The sequence below is a fragment of the Mastacembelus armatus genome, chromosome 15 (assembly GCF_900324485.2).
Source record: "Mastacembelus armatus chromosome 15, fMasArm1.2, whole genome shotgun sequence".
NCBI classification, from domain to species: domain Eukaryota; kingdom Metazoa; phylum Chordata; class Actinopteri; order Synbranchiformes; family Mastacembelidae; genus Mastacembelus; species Mastacembelus armatus.
In genome coordinates this window covers 10,715,534-10,737,197 of record NC_046647.1, presented here as the reverse complement: position 1 = coordinate 10,737,197, position 21,664 = coordinate 10,715,534, and the positions used below count along the sequence as shown (strand labels likewise).

General features: G+C 38.2%; 1 protein-coding gene across 11 annotated transcripts in view; it reads left to right on the top strand.

Annotated features, from left to right (window-relative positions):
* The window catches only part of LOC113131782 (neurexin-1a), a 231,017-nt gene that overhangs the window by 169,719 nt on the left and 39,634 nt on the right, over window positions 1-21,664 (top strand). For all 11 annotated transcript variants that reach the window (XM_026309436.1, XM_026309435.1, XM_026309441.1 and 8 more), the window contains one exon: window positions 18,240-18,411. In XM_026309436.1, coding sequence (XP_026165221.1) covers window positions 18,240-18,411 — 172 coding nt within the window. The remainder of the gene's footprint in view (window positions 1-18,239; window positions 18,412-21,664) is intronic.

Here is a 21,664-nt window from a genome sequence, read left to right as displayed (position 1 = left end):
AAATCCATCCAAACGTTAAAGCTACAAGTCTCAAAGTGGCGGACCAGTCAGCTGACATTGCCATATGTACGCCTCTGTGTGCCTAAAGACATTTGCTGTTTTCACTACAACTACCTGTTTTTATAGAATGCAAAAAAAATTTCAAGTGCAAATGAAAATGTGGCACAAGCACCATCTCAAACACCACGTTGTATTCAGTCAGTTTCAGCTGCCAAAAAGAGTAGCATTATATTCTGTTGCAGTTAAACTGAACACTGGACAAATAACCTGATTAATCATTATATTGTATGAGTACAAGGTACAGTATTTCTGTGATACTCAGTATTTCACAAATCTTGACAATTTGGAGAAAAAGATTTAGAAACTATCATGTAGGTGTGTAGGTGTGTAGCTGCAAGATCAATCTGACTACTCATCTTCTGTCCTTAATTAGCCCATATTTTTTCTAAACACTATACTAACGTTGATGCTATTTTATGTGTCACTGCTGTTTTCTTGGACAATAATGGACATACATTGGCATATAATATCAGCATGCTTACATGAACCATGATAGGATTAAATCACAATTTAGCTATAACTTCCATTCATTCATTAACAACATTCAAGTGTGCATTCAGATCAGAGTCTTGTTCCAGTACCTGTTACATATTGGTTCTTGTAGTTAGTCAGGCTAACTGCCAGATAAAGAAATAACAATCTTCTGAAAATATTGTTCCAACCATTACCTGTACTGCACATCCTGATGAAGGGTCTTGTGGGGTCTGGATTAAATCGTTTGTTTTTTTTTTTTGTTTTGTTTGTTTTGTTTTTGTTTTTTAATGCTGTTTCTTTAGTCCCCATGTACATCTGAAGACTATGTAGACCTCATTTGCCAGTGACATTCATACTATACCACCCACTATAGAAATCAGTCTGACACATGCTGAAACACACACCCACAGTGACCCTTTTATTTTTTTTCACATTTTGCATAACAGGTTTCCAGGTCTGGCTAAAGGACCAGTGTCCAGTGTCACATCAGTGTCAGACATTATACCTTAGGCAGTGACACTGCCCAGTTTCTTCTTTCTGAAAACCTCAAACACCCCTTAGTGTCCTTTTCTACCTCTATCTCCATAATGTTTTGTCTGTTCATGATATAATATACGTAAAGCAGTTTTAGTGGTCTTGCCATGCTGCCTCCCTTTTGGGTTCAAGGGCAAACGCCTGTTTCTTATGGAGGAGAACACTGTGACCAGTGAAATTTGCCTTGCATTTAGTGTCTGGCATAGCCCAAACACAGCTTAGGAAAGGGGCAAAAAAACAGCACTAAAAATAGACTAGATATCAAATTTTGTAACTGTGCGGAGGCAGATGCCCGTATTATTCCATGAAATAGCACTCTGGCATGTGTGTGAGATTGGAAACTTCACAATCCATACTATACATACATGCAATTTAAAGGATACCTTTTTGAGTTTATGCATTTTTGTGGTCTGAAGCATAGTTACAGTGTATCCAGAACTGCTCTGTATGAAATTAACATGCTATGCATAATGGCTTTTTTAGTTTGTTGTTCAGTATTTTAGTTTGAGCATTTTCTTGTTCCAAAATCAGAAGTGTGCTCAAATGTGTGCTTAATGCTCAAAGTATCCTCCAGTTGTTTCTAGTTTCCATAAAAGAAAGTTTTGTGTCCCTCTATCTGCTTTCCACATTCAGCATATTTTGTGCAGGAGACCAGCTGGGCCTGAGACAGTGTCGAGGCAAGACTCAGCTGGGGAATAACAGGAAGACAAAGATCAACTTGGATAAAAAAATGTGTCCATTTACCTAGCCTATCCTAGTGTTAAATCTGTATACATGTGAGCAAATAACAGCGCACGCTTGTGTATGTGTGCTTATAGGCATCCTGGGGAACTGGGTGGAGATGGGTACTTTATGGATAGAAATAGAGAGAAAAAGACTGATGGCACAGGCGAAGATGTATGCTTGGCTGGAGAAGTTAATAAAATTGAAGCTGTGTTATGATAAATAAGGAAAGGGCCATAAAAGAGAATGTATGTAGTGAATCTCCCTGGCGAGCAGTGCTGAACAGCCTGGTGAGCGGACCCAGGGGAAGGCTTTTTAATCTGCAGCCCTCCCCAACACTCTGTGCTGCACAGGGAAATGGGCCCACATTCTGTTTGGGATTCAGTGAGACAGAGATATGGAAACCATGAGCTTAACATAGACAGAAAGAAGAGAGTAAAGCTGTGGTAAATAACAGAGAATTAGGAAGGTGAAACAAAAAACGATTTTCCAAATAAAGGACAAGGAGACTCCACCATATGACATGCACAATATACATTTTTCATGAAGTTGTTGGACACCCATATGGGAATGCTAATTATTGTCTTACAAGGGGGGTCACTGGATGCACTAGTGACACACTCATATACACACAGCTCCTGTGTGATCATTAAATAGGCTTCTGTTTACCAACACCTTATTGATTAGAAAGACACCCACATAGCTAATGCCTTCTTACAAAAGATCCAAACGCAATCTCAGTGCAAAGGACATGGAGATGAGGGCATTGAAGCCACACTGCTTAATGAACAGCATGACAAAGAAAAGGAAATGCACACTTTTCAAGTCTTTTATTTACAATAAGCACCTTACAGCAAATATTACTCTTACATTGAAAAGCTTAAGTGAAAGGACATGGGCAGTCTATTTCTAAAAAGCCAAATGGGTAAGTAACTGACTGTTTAGGTGTAAATTCAAAGCAGCTGAAGGGCCTTGGTGATATCAGTTTGTATATTAATGTGTGAATTAGCCTGTTGCCAGCATAGATATCTATCAGTACCAGATAATTCAAGTAGATGAGGTTATCTATAGTATTTGGCACCTTTTTTTTTTAGTTTTTTGAAACATATATTCTTTACAGTTCCTCCATTCCAATATGTGATTTTTGCCGTCGGACAGTAATGACTTTTGTAAGTAGATATGTATTTGAATGACAATACATCTGACTTGTTTCCTGTTGCTCAAAAAAAGTGGGGCCGGTGAAAGGTAGAAAGAATGGTAGGATCTTTGTGAGCGCAGCCATGGCAGCTGTTCATTTTTCGCCTGAGTTGCTTTCAGAGAAGCCAGTTACCTTGCTGATGATAAATGCCTCTGTACGCTGAGCTGTCTCACAACTCCAGCAGCCTTTAAACCCTGACAGCCAGCGCAGCTTCAGACCCACAACCTCAGGCCTCCATCCTCAGCATGTCCTTCAGTGCAACAAATCAATGGCAGGCTTTCCTCACTCTGGCCAGTGGTGAGGAAAGATCTTCAGCCACTGCTGCCTACGCTAAAAGCTCACTTAGTAATAAGTAAGGTGAGGTAATACCCATATGCAGTAACAGGAGAGACCTCTATAACAGTTTGATGTCCAGCAGATCATCACTGAGGCAACTTGTGTGGCCTGGAAGCAGGTGCCTGTGGTTGAGAGAGTAATGGGTTGTGATAGGGGAGGTATTGGGATGATTGTGATTGCTATCTGCGTGTGGACAACCACACATCTGAACTTGACGTAATCTCTGGAGTGATGAGGCTGACCTTGGCTGGTTCCACTGCTGTTTGCCTTAATACCTTGAATTCCTTTTCTCTTTAACTCGCATCTAAATCCACCTATTCTTTTCTTCCACCACGCTTCTCCGTAATCAGGTTTTTCATCTTTCTAGCCTTGCTTTGATCTGTCTTCCTCTTTTACTCTCTAATTCACTTTTCTCATTCACTCCAGTCTCTCCTTTCTGCTCTATCTTCTACTTCTCCTCCTCTCCATCACCAGTCACTCCCTGTGAGTCAGGCGCTGGGGCAAGAGATTAATGATGGTCGAGAAGCTTTGGCAGTGTCTGATTTTCTATTATCAAAACTCAACTGCCTCAGCCAGGCTGTATTTTCTCGAGATGGCAGCTAGAATTGCTCTCTTATCGTTGTGTGTGAATGTGTATATCATTCAAATACAAAAAAACCCACTCTCCGTCTAATAAAAAATCAGTTAAACACTACAGAAATACAAACTATAAACTCCCTCTTTCAAAACAGTATTTCATTCACTTTTAGTTAGTTTAGGGTATTCATTTTTACACTGATTTTTAATGGTAATAGCGTTGCAGTTGTGCCAGCTAACAAAACTGTAAGTCTCAGCTCTGTTAATTACAAGTTTGACATAACTTCCAATGCACTGTGTAATGGGGTAGTAAACTTAAAAAAAGTTGTATAGTGGTCTAATGAAAGATTCGCTTGACTTGCATTATGGAAACTGTAGGATCCAGTGTTTCTGGTCTTGAGCCATATTAGGGATTAAGAGTCGGGCTATCTCAGCTGTTGCTTATTTAATATTGGCCTTCCCCGACCTCATGAAAGCACAACACAAAAATTTCTGGATTGCTCCTTTAAATATTTATTGTGCACTGGTGGTTTTATTTGTAGTGCCAGAGTAGATAAAAAGCAGGAGAGTTTAGAAATTGTATTCTAGGAAAAGATTAGGTATGACACAGGCTGACCCAAATAAATATTGTAAATTGTGTTTTTTGTTGTTTTTTTTTTTTTGTTTGAGGACGGGGGGGGCATTGCTTTGAAAAAAGAAAAAGCTGAATCACTTGTCAAGCTAATGTATCATGTAGTACTTGAAAAGAAAAGTAAAAAGTAAAACTGGATGCTGAAGAAAATGCTTGACCCAGCTTATTTATGACCTTGTTTGTTTGCATATTTATCAAAGTACACAACCTTTCCCACACTCGCACACTCTTGCTCCAGAGTTGCACAGGTCATCTATTTGATCCTTTGTCATCTATTAAATTATTGAAGAGGCAGTTTAACACGTAATATCAAGACAGTTCCATTGTTACTAGTCATTGTGCAGTGCAACTCTCTTTTCTCCAGTGTGTGCATGTGTTTGCATACTAGTTCTTCTAGTGTTACAACTCTGGCATCATTACAGAGACTTCTTGGTCTCGTAAGAATCAACCAAGGCTTGCAAGGTTTGTGTAGGTGGCTGGTTTAACATGAGGAGTGCACGTCACATGTCTTTCCCCTCTCTGTTTTTTGAAGTCCCAGATACCTTCAAGGTAAAGGAGACTGACAAGGAAAGGATAAGAAACATGGAAAATGAGATTGAAAAATTGAGAGGGAAATTGAGTAGGAGGCAAAATCAGGAGAAAGCTGTGCGAGGAGTGGAAGAAATAGGACACAGTGAAAATCGAAGCAAAGTGATAGTGCAAAGCATGGGGAAAGGAGTAAGAGCCTCGGGCTGAGAGGCACCAGCCCAAGTATCATAGTCAATTAACATCCCAGCCCAGCACTAATTCTTAGTCTATTTCAGACCATTAATTATGTGCACCATCAGTTCCAGCTCACTTGGCCTGACACAAGTGTTCATCACATTGCCTTGGCCCCTGCGGATCATGTTTTACCAAAGAAATAGCTGCAGTTTACATATTCATGATGAAATTGAGATGAAAATTGTATGGATCAAGGCCCCTCTTATGACTCTCAATTTAAATGAGAAGAGGTAATTGTAGTAGAGACTCTACAGTCTGTCAAAGCTTCAAACTATGTATTGTATTTTAGGAGATGTCTATATCTAGACTATAGCTCCATAGACTCCAACTCAAATTGCTAAGTGAGTTATTCAAAAGGCAACAGAGTGCTGGACAGTTTGTATGTATTGCCTACATGTCTGGGCAGTACTTTGAGGTTAGAGGTGTCAGCAGATCCAGAGAGGAGTCAAACCAAACCTGTTCAGACTCAATTATGCTCCAGATCTCTGGACTGGTAAGAGAAATTGTCCTGCATTCAGAAATTAAGATAACTTTAGGGGCCACTAACTGAGGAGCGTAGCCGTAAAGGAAAACAAAACTGATAACAAAAACAGAGGAGCCTGCAAAATGGTCACGACAAGTGTTTATAAGTAATTATACCTTCTCACTAATTTGGAATTGGACTATGTGGGTCAAAATCTCAGAAAATCAATTACAAAATGAGAAAAAAGCATAATTATGCAAACAAAGCTACTAGCGAGGCAAAGTTGTCTCATTAGAAGGTGCCAAATAATCTCAGAAATAAACAACTGCACCCAAAGGATCAGACACTTTTCTTCCATTAGATGATGCAACCCAAGAGCCTGCCACAATCAATGCCCTCATTAGAGCAAATGTAATTGGCTTCCTCATAGTACAGCAATTAAAATGTATCAATACGATGACTAGTTAATCAGTCTACTCCTAGACAGTGCTGGGTTACGAAGCCCACTCCCTCTAATCAATTGGTGAATATCAAATGACCAGCATGGACTCTGGGATGATGAGTGAGACAGTGGTATGAACAGCCATATCTCAGGGGAGAAAGCTGTGTTGCCACTAGTAGCTACCAGTGTATACAGCATCAATCGATCATAGCTACAGATAATTTAACACAGCCACAAACACACAGAAACTTCAGAAAAGGCAGTAGATCATTTTGAAAACAGCTTGTCTGGGCTGTTCACTTTTTTTTTCCCCAGCTAAACCTATACTGTGTGTACTACACATTGTAGTATGTGAATAAGGGAAGGGAAGCAGAGTCAAGGGCTGCATCAAAACACAGTGAACTTAGATGAAAGTGCCTGGTCAGCTCAGCAGAGATGACAAACATCAAAATATCTGTCACTTGGTGTCTTCTTGTCATCACCGTCCAGGGGGACTGTCAGCACCACTGTCAGTGTGTTCACTGGCAGATTTTCACCCCACTCCATTTATCCCCTGAGCAGGTGTTCCTTACCGCATTCACAATAAATGACAAGTGAGAATAATTGGACACAATCCTGAAATTGAGGGGGCTGGATGAGGCTTTTTTTTTTTGTCTGATTGAATCTTTAGAGAACATTAATACACAGTTGTGGCATCTCATCGTTGATTTAGATGATTGAGATCAATTTAAATCAATTCTGATGATTATAATCGGAGTGTGTTAATTTGAAGAAAGGAGAGGAAAAAAAAGAAAAGCATGGTTTCTGCCATTTTATGAATATGTATTTGGGTTTAAGACTGACTTGGTTGGCTTATAATGATGGCTCCTGGCTAGACCTGTCACCTTGCTCTGTGGCCCTAGCAGGCATTTTCTTCAATGCCATAATGTCAGGCTGCCACAGGACAGAGGAGTGAGAAGAATTTTAAATCCTTGCAGTATGTGCAGAGTGTTGATGGCTGCTCACACAGCCTGTAAAATCAAGCAGAAGGCATCTAACCCGATACTTGGTTTTAATCTGAAAGTGCTGGATCGAAATCTTAACAATGCTGCCCATTTGTGTTAGTATTCTTCTGAGAAAGATTACCTAGTAGCCTAGCAGCTGAATCTTCAACTATAACCGCTTTTTAAAATGTATAGATCTGAAATCCCGTGGCTGCCGGTGATTGGCCGACTGCAGCAGGTCATTAACTTATGGTAGAATAGCTTTTGTGGGCTCTAACTGAGAAAACTATTGTTGTCTGTAGTGATCACTCAGCTGTGTACTCAACAGCCTCCACAAAAATTACATGTCAGTAAAGATAACAAAAAAGCACATCAGAAAATACTAAGACCCAATACATTTTTAATACTCTCGGTTCTAGTGAGGTTATTGGTATATATCGAAACATCCATCAGAGATACTGGATCAGTTTCACTCAAAAATACAGTAGCTGCTCGACCCAGGGATGAAGACAATGATTACATATCTCTTTAGGGTGTTCTGGGTAAGTACCGGGCACCCTTCTGTTTTGAAAAGATATGCCTAGGAGCAGACAGGCGTTTGAGGTATGTCTGAGAAAACCAAAACAAAAACAGCAATTCAGTAAATATCCCATTTACTGCAGAAATAACACATTTTCATGGTTATCCCTCGTTATCTTTTTTTTTTTTTTATAGCAAATTCCTTTTCCTAAATTCCTATGAAGTGGGACACTACAGCTCTATAAGGTTGACTGCTGCTGTTAAATTACTTTTATTGTGGCCAAATAGTATAAATAGACAACATGAGCAGTGGATGGGAGTGTTTTTATTTTGTAACCTGGAATCGGTACTAAGGTACTTTCTCTGTATTTAGACTTTTTTTTTTTTTTTTTACCTTAACTTCTATTGTGTTTATATTTTTATTTCTGTCATTTATTTGTATCCCTCTCACTAACAATTCATATCACATCTGCTCATGTGTTCAGCTTCCATTGATTGGGATGAATTGATTAAATCTCACCCTGGCTACAGTATTTGCTATTGTGAATACAACCATCATCCTTCATGATGTGAAAAATCTAGGATGAGATTTATACCTCTGAGGTTTAAGTAATGCACAGTCCTTGTCGACTTTTTGTTCCAAATCTTTTCATGTATTGGGATATGAATGTGCTCCAGCGTAGGAATAGAAAAATCTGTTAGAGCTATGCTAACATTAAAAGACAGAGAAGTCAGCAGACATGAATAAGTGAGATGGCACTGAAACACTTTTTTCTTTAGTCCGTGGCTTTGAAATAGGAGAAACTGGGGTGGATTGAAGAAAAAAAAAATGGCACAATAATACATGAGGCTGATGGGGAATAATGTTAGAGAAGTTGAAAAAAGTCATCCATGAAATTGCTTGTTGCATCCTTTAAAACCACTTGATTGATGGTGGCAATTTTAAAGCTTGGCAGTTTCCCAGGTCTGTAGAAGTATTAGAAACAAGTATTCCAGGGCGCTCTTAGAGGAAAAACCCACCCTAAAACACTTCATCCTTATTAAGTAACACCTACTGGCAATCTACATTCCTGGGTTTATTTTGATATTTGGTAGTGCATTTCCCTGTTAATACCTAGCCACACATCACATCTGGCCACTACAGCTGTGGGCAACTCGACAGGAAAATGATTTAAGAATTTTACAGTCAGAGACGACATATAGCATCAGTGCTGTTTCTCTCATTCTACTTTTTGAATTAAGTTTGACATTGAAAATTGCATTTTGGGTACTAATTCCCACAGCCCTCAGTATGTAAAGTAACATTAGCTACATGTTTCTCTTGTGGCTGATTGCTGTGATTAGAGACAATTGCTGTAACTGTATTTCTATCTTCCCATCATCACTATGGTAACAAGCTCAATAACCTCTAACCTCCATGCTAACACTTTTCTTTGTTACAGCTTTAGATTACAGTTTAAAGACAGTTTGCTCAGTGAATAGCCAATAATTTATGAATATTTGCACTTTTACATTGGTACAAGATTGGAGATTTATGCAACAGATATATGACACTATAGTAAAAGTTATAGTTATAATTGTTGTCAGAGACTGTACATTAGAAGACATTTAACACTTAATATTAGAGCTATGTACAATTACAATATATTGTGTACAGACCATCTATTAAATATATAGTAAATATATATAGTATATGAAATAAAACTGCAAATTGCTTAAAAGCTTATTATGTCATGTTGTGAGTAAGAAAAACTGAACTGAACAAATAATTTCTGAAATGTTTAATTTTTGTTATGACCACAACCAAACACAGAAGATTTTAAAGTAATATAAATGTTCAATAAAACCAAATAAAATAGATCAAATAATGGGGAACATAATACGGATTTATTGGAAACACTTTCCAATATTCATAATCAAAGTTCCTCCTTTGTTTGTCACTGCATTACCAGTGCATCAGTATGAGCTGTTGACTATTTTACAGACTATTTCCGATTTACATTTCTAAAAACAGGAGGTTCTAAAATTATTTTGTGCTGCAGATTGAACAGGCAGTGGTTTCTAGCCCCTGATGCTCATTCTGCCTGTTGAAGCTTGTTGGATGACATGCACTTCTCTAACTCCAACAACGTGCTAGTTTTATTTCGAAGCGCCTATAGTGGAAGACATATCTATAGTACAGCATGGAGGCTGTGGTGTTGTTTCCCGGGTCACAGTCTTTTCATCACTTCATGTTATTTTTATTTGACAGACCTGTGATTTAAAAAAAAAAAAAAAGCATTTTCTTTTGCAAAAACAGAAGTAGAGATATAAGTTGTAGAAGTACTTGTAGAAATATTCCCCAGTATAGTAAGTAGATGAGTAGCATATTAATAGTGTGCAGTGTGTGACATTTAGGTGATAGCTGGTTGTACCTCTTTTTGTTTCTTTGTTTTTGGGCTCTGTTGAGAAGCTGTGATGTGATGACCTCCCACGACCCTTTTGACTGTGATCCCACTGTTTATTCCAATGTTTCCGCTTCAGTGAACAACACGGGAGGCAAGAGACAAGCAAACTGGCCTCTTTACCATAATTCTCTCAGCTCATTTTCTTGTATAGTTTGTTTAAGGTGGTTTATTGGGAACATTCAGAAAAAATAATTGCTAAGAGTAATTGGTTATACAGTAACATAATACATTTAGCTCAAGATTGTTATGCAGATTGCAAACATCAGTGAACAAACTACATAGCTCATACACTAAATTAATTTGTATATGTCAGACAGACTATGCAAGTAAAAAAATTGGACACTAAGAGAAGTATTATTCCAAGCTTTCCTTCGACTCTGTTTAAGAAAAAAAAAAAAAAATATATATATATATATATATGTGTATATATATATATATATATATATATATATATATATATATATATATACACACCCCCCCCCCCAAAAAAAAAGTTAATCCACAATAATGTTTCATGCAGCCAGTATCTCCTGCTCACTGGTTGCCATGCATTGTTAATACTGTAATTAAGTCCATTTCTCTCAAACAGTATTTGGAATTGTTTCAGTTGTATTGAGAATTAGGTTTGCTTTGCAAGCTACATGAAAACACTTATACTTATTGCATATGCAATGGGTCTGAAATTGCTTGACAGTAAAAGCCTCCCAGCTGTCCACAATCTGGTGAAGGTAATGTGTAAAGAAATGAGGCTTTTACTGTGAAGCAGCTACATTTGAGTGTCATCAGGTGAGAATATATCAGCATCAGAGTATCCAGCCACACTCAGCAATGAATAGTTTCTCTCTTTTGGAGTTTGAAGCAGTACTTGAGCCACAAGGTAATAGAAATGTTGTCATATAGATGCATATTCCAAATAGTAATCCAGTTCTCATCATGTGAAGTGTTGGATTGTTACACAATGGATTTGTTACACTTTTTTTTTTGTAATGTATGGTACAGATACAAAGCTGTAATAGTAGCATCACTTTTCACATTTTAGAAAAAGCCTTTCTTGTCAGTATGAAAAAATTTGCCAAGTTGGAAATTTATTTCAGATTTCCAAGTTATTTGCAAGTAAACAGAAATGGACTATCTCATCAACATTATTCTGTTTTTAAACCTGTTGTCAAAATGATCCAGTTAAAAACTGTTTGGGTTTGTTTTTTAACCATTGGCTCGTATGGAAAAAATCCATTAGATCATCATGACACCAAATCCATAGATAAATCTTTTTTAAGTCATGAAGTCACATATCTTGTGTGACGCGTATTGTTATATCATTATCAATAATAAAACAATGCAATTATTATGGAAATGTGACACAATTTAACTGAACTGTGTTACAATTGCTTTTACTGAGGTGAAATGTGTGTGACACCTTTTACAAGATTAGCAAACCTGTCACATAATTACACGAAGAGCTCGCACGGTGAGAAGACGTAGTGGAACAGATCTCAGTAGAACGAGGTGGGTTTGCATATTTATGAGAAACAATCTCATTATTACAAGAAATGTGGCTCAGTGAAAACGTTTGAAATAATATGACTTTTTATAAAAGGTGAGAACAAATCCAGAACATCTGCATGACCCTGCCTTTAATATTACACTTTTCTCAGAAAACCTCTGTGTAATTTTGACCTGTAATGTCGTGTTTACTGTTTTTGTATCCTTATGTTGAAAGCCTAGAGGTCTCCTTCTGAGGATAAGTGCTCTGTCATAGCATATGTTCCCTGCCTTCAAGCATATGTCCCCAGATCCACCTGAGATCACAGTTTTGTCTCCTTTTTTACTAAGGTGATTGCACTATCCCCAATCTCCCCAAAGCACATGCACTTGATTATGTTTGATCTTATTTAGCCAGAAAGCCGTGCTGTATGAATTGTACAGATGAAGTGAGCTAGACTCAGACTCAGAGTGCGCTCAGGGGGGGAGAAGCAAGTCCTGGCGGAGAGAGGACAGAGATGAAGGTCAGCACACCCTCCCACTGCATGCCAGCTGTCACAAGTGGACAGACAGTAGAATCACCTGAAACCTGAATTGATTTCTTTGAGAGAGAGAGCGAAATTTCAGTTATCTGTTGACCTCGCTTGATGGAATATGTCACAGACGGGCCAAAGACGGAGCAAGAGAAAGAGCACAGATGAAGAGCAAATGTCATTTCGGCAAAAGACAAGCAGCACCTTCTGAAAGGCGCCACTGACCAACTCCTTGCGGACAATCCTGTCACTTCTAACTGGATGCAAACGTCCAAACTCTGGAGCATCCGTACCACTAATGAGGAGAAAACCATACCTTTACCTTGTTAATTCCCCACATTAAAGCATTTACTCTTAAGTATGTTTTCTTCTCACAAAGAAGGTGCTGGTACCTTAAACACCAGCACTGATGATTTTCATACGATATCCCCTTGTAATAAGAAAATAGTCGTTTGTCTCCAGTTATAGTGCTCTCTTTCAAAAAACTGCTCCGTCTGGTCTGATGATTTATTAACTTGAGGTATTTGATAAAGCACCCCTATAGAAGGCCACTTGAGAGAGTCTCCTAGCAATGGAAACAACTTCACAGATAATTAGGCACTTTAGCTGGCGGACTTGATTTTGAAATAAGCTGAGCACCCAGCAAACGCACTTATTCCTCGCCACACTGGAAATGCTCCAAGGCAATGGTGAAATGAAAGGGGAGGTGAATTGTGTCTACTTTGTTTCATGTTTTATACCATTTTTGATAGCTGACTAGCAGCTTCCAATCCATAGAAATAGCTTTTTAACAGTTTTCTCCTTCAGAAAATGTTTTACAGTAAATGACCATATCTATAGCGGGATTGTATATTGTATATTGGTATGTCTATGAAACATTACAGGTTAAATGAGTCCCTGACTCTTTTCATTAGTTGTGGTGTTACGTATCTCTGGATACTGTACATTTTCAGTGCGGTTCAATAAACAGGGTTGTGTTTTTAGCAACTGATAAATACATTTTATGAACATCCTGAATGCTCGAAGCGGTGAAGCTCTTAAAGAAAACAGTAAGGTCAAAAACATGCCCACCATTTTACTGATGATTTAATGGCTGGTGAAGTTAGAGAACAAAATCGCTGAAAATTATACAGCATGCTTTGAACCCTTGCAACGCACACATGCTCAATGTCAAGGCGTACTTATTCTTCACCTGTGTGTTCAAAAAGAGCAACATCCTGAGACTTAAAGCTGCTTACAATGAAGTCATAGTGTGGTGATGTTAATGTGTGCAGATTAAAGATTTTATGTTCCTCAACATAATAGCACCAGCGATACAGAACCATATGTACAAGAATAGTTTGGGTGCCGATCGGAACAGATAGAGAAAACACATTGATGTGTTTTTTTTTGTTTTTTTTTTAAAAAGCCCCAAAATCTGCATGTTGTTTTCATTGTGGCAGTTTTATTTGGTGGCACGGTCCACTATGTGTAAACACAGTACCACCGTATGCATATAGGTGACGTGAATTGCATGCATTACGGATTTCATATCACAGATGAAGTTTGAAATACTGTAGCTTTTACAACTATAGACGGAAAGTACAAAATGAAATTGAATATACAGGCATCACTGGTTTCAAACCCACAGAGACAATATACTGTAGGTTTGTCACAGTCCGTAACATCATTAAACCGTTTTGAATATTAGGGAGTTAATGTATCATATGCTGCTTCTATAAGGCTGAAATTTCATTTTCTGCAACACCATAGCCTCAATATTATACTGCCCCCAGGTTTGTCATAAATTTACTACACTCCAAACTTTGCTAATGTGTAAGTACCTCATATGCATGTTAATGTGTCTGTATATGGTTGTATACCCGTAATTGCAGGTGCCTTCATAAATTACAGCATAACGTACAGTGTACGCACCACATGCTTTATCTATTTTTTTTTTCTCCTAATTATTTCATTACGTCGGTAATTTTATTAAGTTTTTCTGCAAAAAAGGGAGAAGCAGAAGACTGTCAGGAGTAATTAAAAGATAAGGTGAACAGTACAGTCTGCTTTGCCCTGGCTACATTAACACATTTAGCTTCTAAAGGGGAGAGCTTAAAAGACGCACACACACTAAGTCACACTTAAGGGATAACGGAGGTGCTGTCCCACCTGCTAACAGACCCCTCACAGATATGCTCACTGGAGGGAGATGTGTTGCAGTCCCATGGCGTCAAAATGGTGAGATATGAAATGTGACGGGTGCACAATGGTTGTCAACATGAATGACTCATAAACAAGCAAAACATTAGGACAGCCTACATCATGGTGTTCTTTTTTTTTTTGTAGAGATTGGAGAAGAGGGCTGACACCATCTGAAATACCACTTCTCACCTTTTTTTTTATTTTTTTATTTTTTTTCTTTTTTATTTTGTCTTTTATGTGGGCTGGGGAAATCAGCTCGCTCCAGTAAACCATTTCAAATATGTGGATCATTTCAGCTCGGTGTGTTTATGGATTGTTTGACCCTCAAGTAAATTAGAGCCATATCTTTTTAACAAAACAAAACAAAACAAGACAAATCTGATTTATTTATTACTTTATTTATTCATTATTACCAGATATTTAAGTCAGTTTCACCCTTGAAGCATTTAACACATATTTGTTCAGACATAGTTTTGTTGACATGATTGAAAGAAAAGAAATTATGCTACTTAGTGCTCCAAATAATTTCAGCAAAAACACTTGGTCTGCAGAGGCTGTTTCACAGCTTTATCGCTAGTAAAACAAGTATCTCTATGGCTGTATAATGAGTGCAGATGGGGAGTTTTAACGAGGAACTGACACCCTGAGTATTGCTGCAGCTACTCCACCCTCCAGCTGCACAAGGATGAGAAGCATAAAAAAAGAGGAGGTTAGAGGAGAATGGTGGATCAACTTCATCAGTTAATTAAACTCTATTGCAGCTTGATGAGCAATTAATCAAGGCAGCGTGCACAGTGTCAGGCAGGGCTGAGCTCTTCTCATGTGGTATGTGTGCACCATACACTAAGTGCCTTGGGGGGGGCAGCCCCATGGGGAGTAGCACTTATCAAGTGAGCAGCCCTAAAATCGTACAGGGTGTAAATGGCTGGGTTTATATAAGCAGCTATCAATCACTCGCTGACATAAGCCTACTTCCTATTAGGGCTCCAGAATTAGACCCCACGTAGTGGTGAACTAACTGAGAAAGTATTTGTCTAAATGGATCGAATTTCAGGAAATGACGAGCTGTATTGGGTTTTTATTTAGGAAATACATATATATATATATATTGGTGTTTAAAGCAAATGCCAGCCTTAAAAAGGCAGAGGGAATAAGAATCAAAGTTACTCATATTCATATGTGAGAAAACATAGATTCTAAGTATGTCAGAAATTTTGCCTTGTATTTTCTTTGCCTTAAGATTGAGCTGTTATCTTTCAGCTGACTATGACGCCCTAAATCTGATGGTGTGAGGATTTGTCCTTTTGTCTGTTACCACTTTATCTGCCTCATCGTCTTTTCATAAGACTGTGAAGCAAGGTTTTTTATGTTATAGAAATGTGAGTTGAAAGTTTATGACTAAATGCAGTAAATGTATTAACAAGACCACAGGGAGCATTCAAAGTCAATTGAAGGAGACTATTAAAAGCATGATTTTAATTGGGTTAGTTCCTCCACTCAACCTTTTTTCAGTTTCTTTTTTTTTTTTTTTTTTCAAGCGCAATGGTATTAAAAAGTTCTCAATTAATGTGTTCAGTGTGTGGTAGTCCTTGAAAGAAAGCTACCTTTTGGAATTGGAAATTGTAGTCTCATTTTATATTTAACCTTTTATTCAGGTGCTTTAAATATAAGGAAAAAAAAAAGTGTGAAAACCATCATTGGTGTGAGATCTGATGCTGGCAGAGGGTCATGATATCTGCTGCCTCTCTATGCATTTAGAGCGTCTGAGGAGCTGCTGTCTCTGCGGCTCTTGTTGAAGGGTTTCAGGGGGGCAAATCTTTCGAAATGGCACTGATAAGATTTTACTACAGATCATCCCCTAACCCGTTCTGTTGTGAAAAGCAGAATCTGCTTTTCAGTTTTTGCACTGTAGTTTGGTGTCTATGTCTGCAAGCAGTCAGGAAATTGTCTTAGCACTGTTGCTTTAATGCATCAGATTATATAATCTGTTGAAATTACATTACAAATAATACATTGTCCTAATTTTTAGCTACATGGTGTGACACATAACAAATGGTTTTAATTGCTCTTTAGCTTCTGGCTCTTGAGACATGCTCGACTCATTCTGCACTTTAAGGGAACTGGACTGATTGTGTGTGTGTGTCTGTGTGTGTGTGTGTGTGTGTGTGTACGTGTGTTTGGTTGGGGGCTTTAAAAAGAATCAGTTTATGCATATGGGAGATTTAGAGAGAGAGATGGAGATGCAGTGTACTATTGGCTGTGCTGACTGGATAATGACATGCAGAGTGCTACGCTGCTACAGCAGGTTGAGCCTCCAACCAGATGCTCTTTTCACTGCAGCTTATAAGCAAGGAGAGAGGCTGCAGCAACATACGCACTCATCTTAGCTGGATTAAGCAGTAAGATTCAGGGATTCCATCATGTACTGTAAAAGGAGCCTTTTCAGAGTAGATGACCATCAAATGTGAATCTGAGCAGACTGATGCTAAGCAAGGTTCATACTTCTCTTTACGTTTCCATGGTTATGGTTTTATGCAATGACAGCAGTGCAGTTTGATGATTCAGTCTTTCTCATGCAAACTGCTCAGATTCAATGACACCCCTTTCAGCAAGTTTTAGCGCTCCTTTAGGGTTTTCAAAGTGTTTTTAAGAACACAACATTTTCAGGACAATCACTATGTTCAAGAACAACATACACTCAGTTCACAGTTCATTAGATAGACAGCTCTAAAACTAATTGTCTAAAACAAGTTTTTTTTAATAAATCCTCTCTTTGTGAAGGTGTTAATGTTTTTGTCAAATTTGCATTAAAGAGGTGTTGATCATTTATAGCGGGATGTTGTGTTACGGTGTATTAGATTTCAGTAAGTATTTCTTGCAGTAAACATAGCTACCTGTCCAATGATCAACCCAGCATGTTTTTAAATATACACTGGGGATAACATTTTTATATCCACACACAAAAGAAGTTGCAATTAGAAATGTTCCTCAGGGAGAGCACTGTATGCTGCTGTATATGTTACTGTAGGGGGTGATACCCTATGATCACAGCAATGCAAGAAAGAATTAAAAATTGCTCAGTGCAGAGTCTTTTTTTGATTTTAATTAAAATAAGGAGTTATTACTAAAACAAATACCTATAGAATACCTTAGAATTGGGTGGATGCTGGCACCAACCCTAACCCTCCTTTGGACCCTCTGTTCTGATGAGATTTTATGTTTAAAACTGGTGCCAGGCCAAAAAACTATGACCATATGGTCCTTTTCATTGAGCTAGCAGTCTGCTATAAATGGTGTAGTCCAGCTAAAGCAGACTTAGTGAGGCCTACAAACGACAAGTTTTTGAACAAAGTTTATGGGGTTCATTTATGGTCATAGATGTTTATGAGTACCAATAAATGTGTTAGGGACTGTATGAAAATAATTATTTTAGGGGAGGCAAGCTGAACACTGCCCTCCAGCTTAACTATTTTATATATTTTTTAAAGTGTTTTTTTTTTATCATGATTTTGATTATGAGTAACATATCCTCACAATATGTTAAAGTATTATAACACTATTGATTTTTACATTGAATGCTGCAATTTATAGCATAAAATGTCAGAAGAGTTTAAGATTTAAACCATTATATTTTAGTGGAATAATAACTTGATGTGTTCTGTTTATTAAATATTCCAGCCATTCTTTATTCATGTAGCAAGTCTGTATCAGTGAAGGTGGCACCAGTAACTAACTAACCTCCTTTCAGCATGAAGAAAAAAATACAAAACACACAACCTTTACTGAACCTCCTTGACACCTAATAATTTTCCTACAGTCCCTTAACGAAGCTAAGCATTTCAAAGCGGTAATATTTATTGTCACTAGAACCTTTTCTTTTCTGTCTTTTCAGGAGAAAGGAAACGTTGCCGTTGTATTTAACGTCGGAACAGATGACATTAACATTGAGGAGACGTCAAAGTTTGTAAATGACGGAAAGTACCATATAGTGAAGTTTACGAGGAGTGGGGGTAATGCCACTCTGCAGGTGGATGACCTGCCAGTCATTGAGCGCTACCCCACAGGTGAGTCATGCACTCTGCCTTTAATTATCATAAAACATCTGGTAATGCTTAAAAGTGATAAAATGACAGAGATTATTAAGTCAACTGTTGAAGCCTGGTCTGTTAGGATGTTTTTATGTTAACTTGGCATGTGCTTTAATTGCTTTTTGTTTCTGTTTCTAGCAACTGTTGAGAGTAATACCAGTGTTGCTGAGTTTTTTTCTCATCTCTGGTTCTTAGCCCTAAACAGCCTAGGTATAACACACGTGTAAAAGTTGCACATTCGAGCTTCCAGTCTAGAATATAAAGTGGATAAAAAGGCCACTGCCCATCCTATTTGCAATATATTCTCTGTACACATAAATAATCCACCTATAATGTATATTCACAGTACGACAAATCAGTAGACTACTTATAAATTACCACTTTTATTGTGGCATGTAATTGTGTGCCAGTTTAATATTTATTTCTCTGCCAATACAGTAGATTGATTGAATTAAGACAAACCTGTAATAGCACAGTCAAACTCAATGAATACCCAAATTAATCTGTTGCTTACTCACAGAATTAAGTAGCAGATGATCAGCTACATTACATCTTCTGGTTAACCGTCAGTTCACTTTTATATTAATCACCTCAACATTTACTACAATTACTCATAGACAAAAACGAACCTGTGTTTATTATCTTTTTCATTAGTGTTACTAGTAATACAGTAATATCATTTGTGCAGCACTTTTTGTGAACACAGTTAACATGATGGGGCAAATATGAATTCAGTAATTACTGCCCTGTGTAATGACTATTTAGAAATCAAAAAAGTGTAATACGTGTAATCTCTTCCACATTATAGTATATGACTGTAATACTTACACTGGAACTTTATTGTATAGTGTGATAACCTCCAGGAAAGTAACGCTTCCTTTTGGAGGAAATATGATTATTGCAGTCTCATATTTGTTGGGAAATATGAAGTAATCTACTGTTGGGAATGGAAAACAACTCAGCAACACTGACACTATATGGTTCTGTGAAGATGTTCATAGTACAGATAGCTCTCAAACAGAATTTAAATGCCACTGCTTGTCTCGTTGAAATTGTTAACTTATTTGTTTGAAGGCTTTGACAAAAGCTATAGGGGATTAAAGCAGTGTGAAAATGACTTTTCAAAACACACAGCAGCAGTACTGTTGGAACAAGTGTAGCATTTACTCCAGCTGCAGGCCGAAATCGCAGACATTTGTTAGACTGCGAGCATGCATAAAGTGACTGGGCAACAGGAAAAAACAGAAGACAAATTCAACCTGTCTTTCTACTTTTGCATAATGTTTGGTGACCTTTTTTAGCTATGACCAGTGCATTCATCCAAATGAAAGATGGTTTCATGACTAGGACTCAATCCTGGCCTCTTGCCTCAGGTGGAAAAGGGAAACTAATGGTTTTTGACATGTCGTGGACATGGCAGAATGCACAGCGGGGTTAAATGCCTAGATCCTACAATCTCAATCTTCAAACTGCAAACGCCCCCCAGTCCCTAAAACGCCTGTTATACATACAGTTGCTTTTTTTTTTCTTATTTTAATACATGGAGGTGGAACACTGAAAATGATGCAATATTTAAGTGTCACTTTGGATTTTAATACTGTAGAGTTAAATGTAATAGGGTAAGCTTTAGGTCAGTCTTAAATTGACCAATTTAAAACTCCAGATCACATAATTTCTTGGACTATTTAATACTGAACAATGGAAAACATAGCACCGTGTAATTAATACTGGTTGTGAACATTTATGTTAACCCAGTAATTTGTCAATAAAATCAGTATATTTTGTTTATTTCTGTGAACTGCATTGTCAAATCTAGAAAAGACAAAAGAATATAAAACTAATTCGTCTCATGACAAGTCCTGATTTATAAATGCTGCTGGGAAAAAGTGACCAATCTCATCCCACCAATCATGCGTCAGGGACAATGTGAAGTCCAGATACCTTATTAGGCTCATTGCAGACTAATTACATTTAATCACAATTACTGCACAGTTCCTCCCCTCACCCCCAGCACACAAAGCCATTATTCTCTCAGCTCGCCTGTAGTTTGATTAGTATCCATGTATGCCTCTAACGCACTCATAATAGCAGCCCTCAGCCACTCTTAGGCCACTCACAGATCAACAGTGATTATAATAAGAGTAGACAGCAAAGATAAAAATGATGGCTGCAGAGTGAGAAAGACAGAGAGACTATATGGGAGGGAGCAATTGTTCTCAAAGCAAGGAGTAATTGCTTCACCAGGGCCTATATTGCTGCCCTCGTAATCTCATTAAAAAGTCTCGTACTGCATACTTATGGGCCATTAAAACTCTTTAGCACAATTATTACAATCTAAAATGCAACACACACACACAGACACAAAACTAGCTTCTGTTTGTTGTAGTTTAGTTCTCATGCCTCCATTTTCACTCCACTTTCATTTTGCACTACACAAAAGGCTGAGCAGCAACAAAAAAATCGGTCCTTTCTCCTGAGTCTTGGCCATGGAAGTAATACCATCACAATGGTGCTGCCAGGCCCGCAGGGTACAGTGCAATATCCTATCGGAGCACCCAATGAACACGCACTGCACACAAAGATAATGGAGAAGTCCCTGGCCTTATTCTTTTACTGTTATCAGAGCGTGGTGCACTTACAGAGCTCTCTGTCTCTCTCTTTACTCCCCTCAGCTCACGGTTCCCTCTTTTTCTGTCCTTTTTACCTCTGTCTATCCACCCCTGCCTCCTATGTCGCTCACACCCTCTGTCCTGTTTTCCCCACTTGCAGTTTGTAGTCTGATTTGTGGGATACAAAGAGAGTAGGGTTAGCTTTATCCATCAAAGCTCCATTCTACCTGCTTTGGTTTCCCCCTCTGTTCTATCCATGAGCCTGCTCAGCCCATTGTGCAAGCAGTCATCACTGAGCATGCTTATAAAATGGTGCAATGGCTACCCCAGCCAGACTAGAAAAAGGGAGGATAATAATAAAAAATAATAGTGAGATCTGTGTAGGTTCCTCCTTTTTAATACTCTCAGCTCCATGAACAGAGGAAGCATTTGCATATTTGTTCATTTAATGTGGCGATTGTCCTAGGGCTTGTAATGAGATAAAGCTCCCACCTTATCTGACCACTTTATTAACAAAAAAAGAAAACAAGTGAGTGAGGGCAAAGCAGGTCGGCTGGGACGGTTCAGCTGAATCGCTGCTGTCTGGTGGTGAAGATAAGCCAAGCTGTCCCATACCAAAC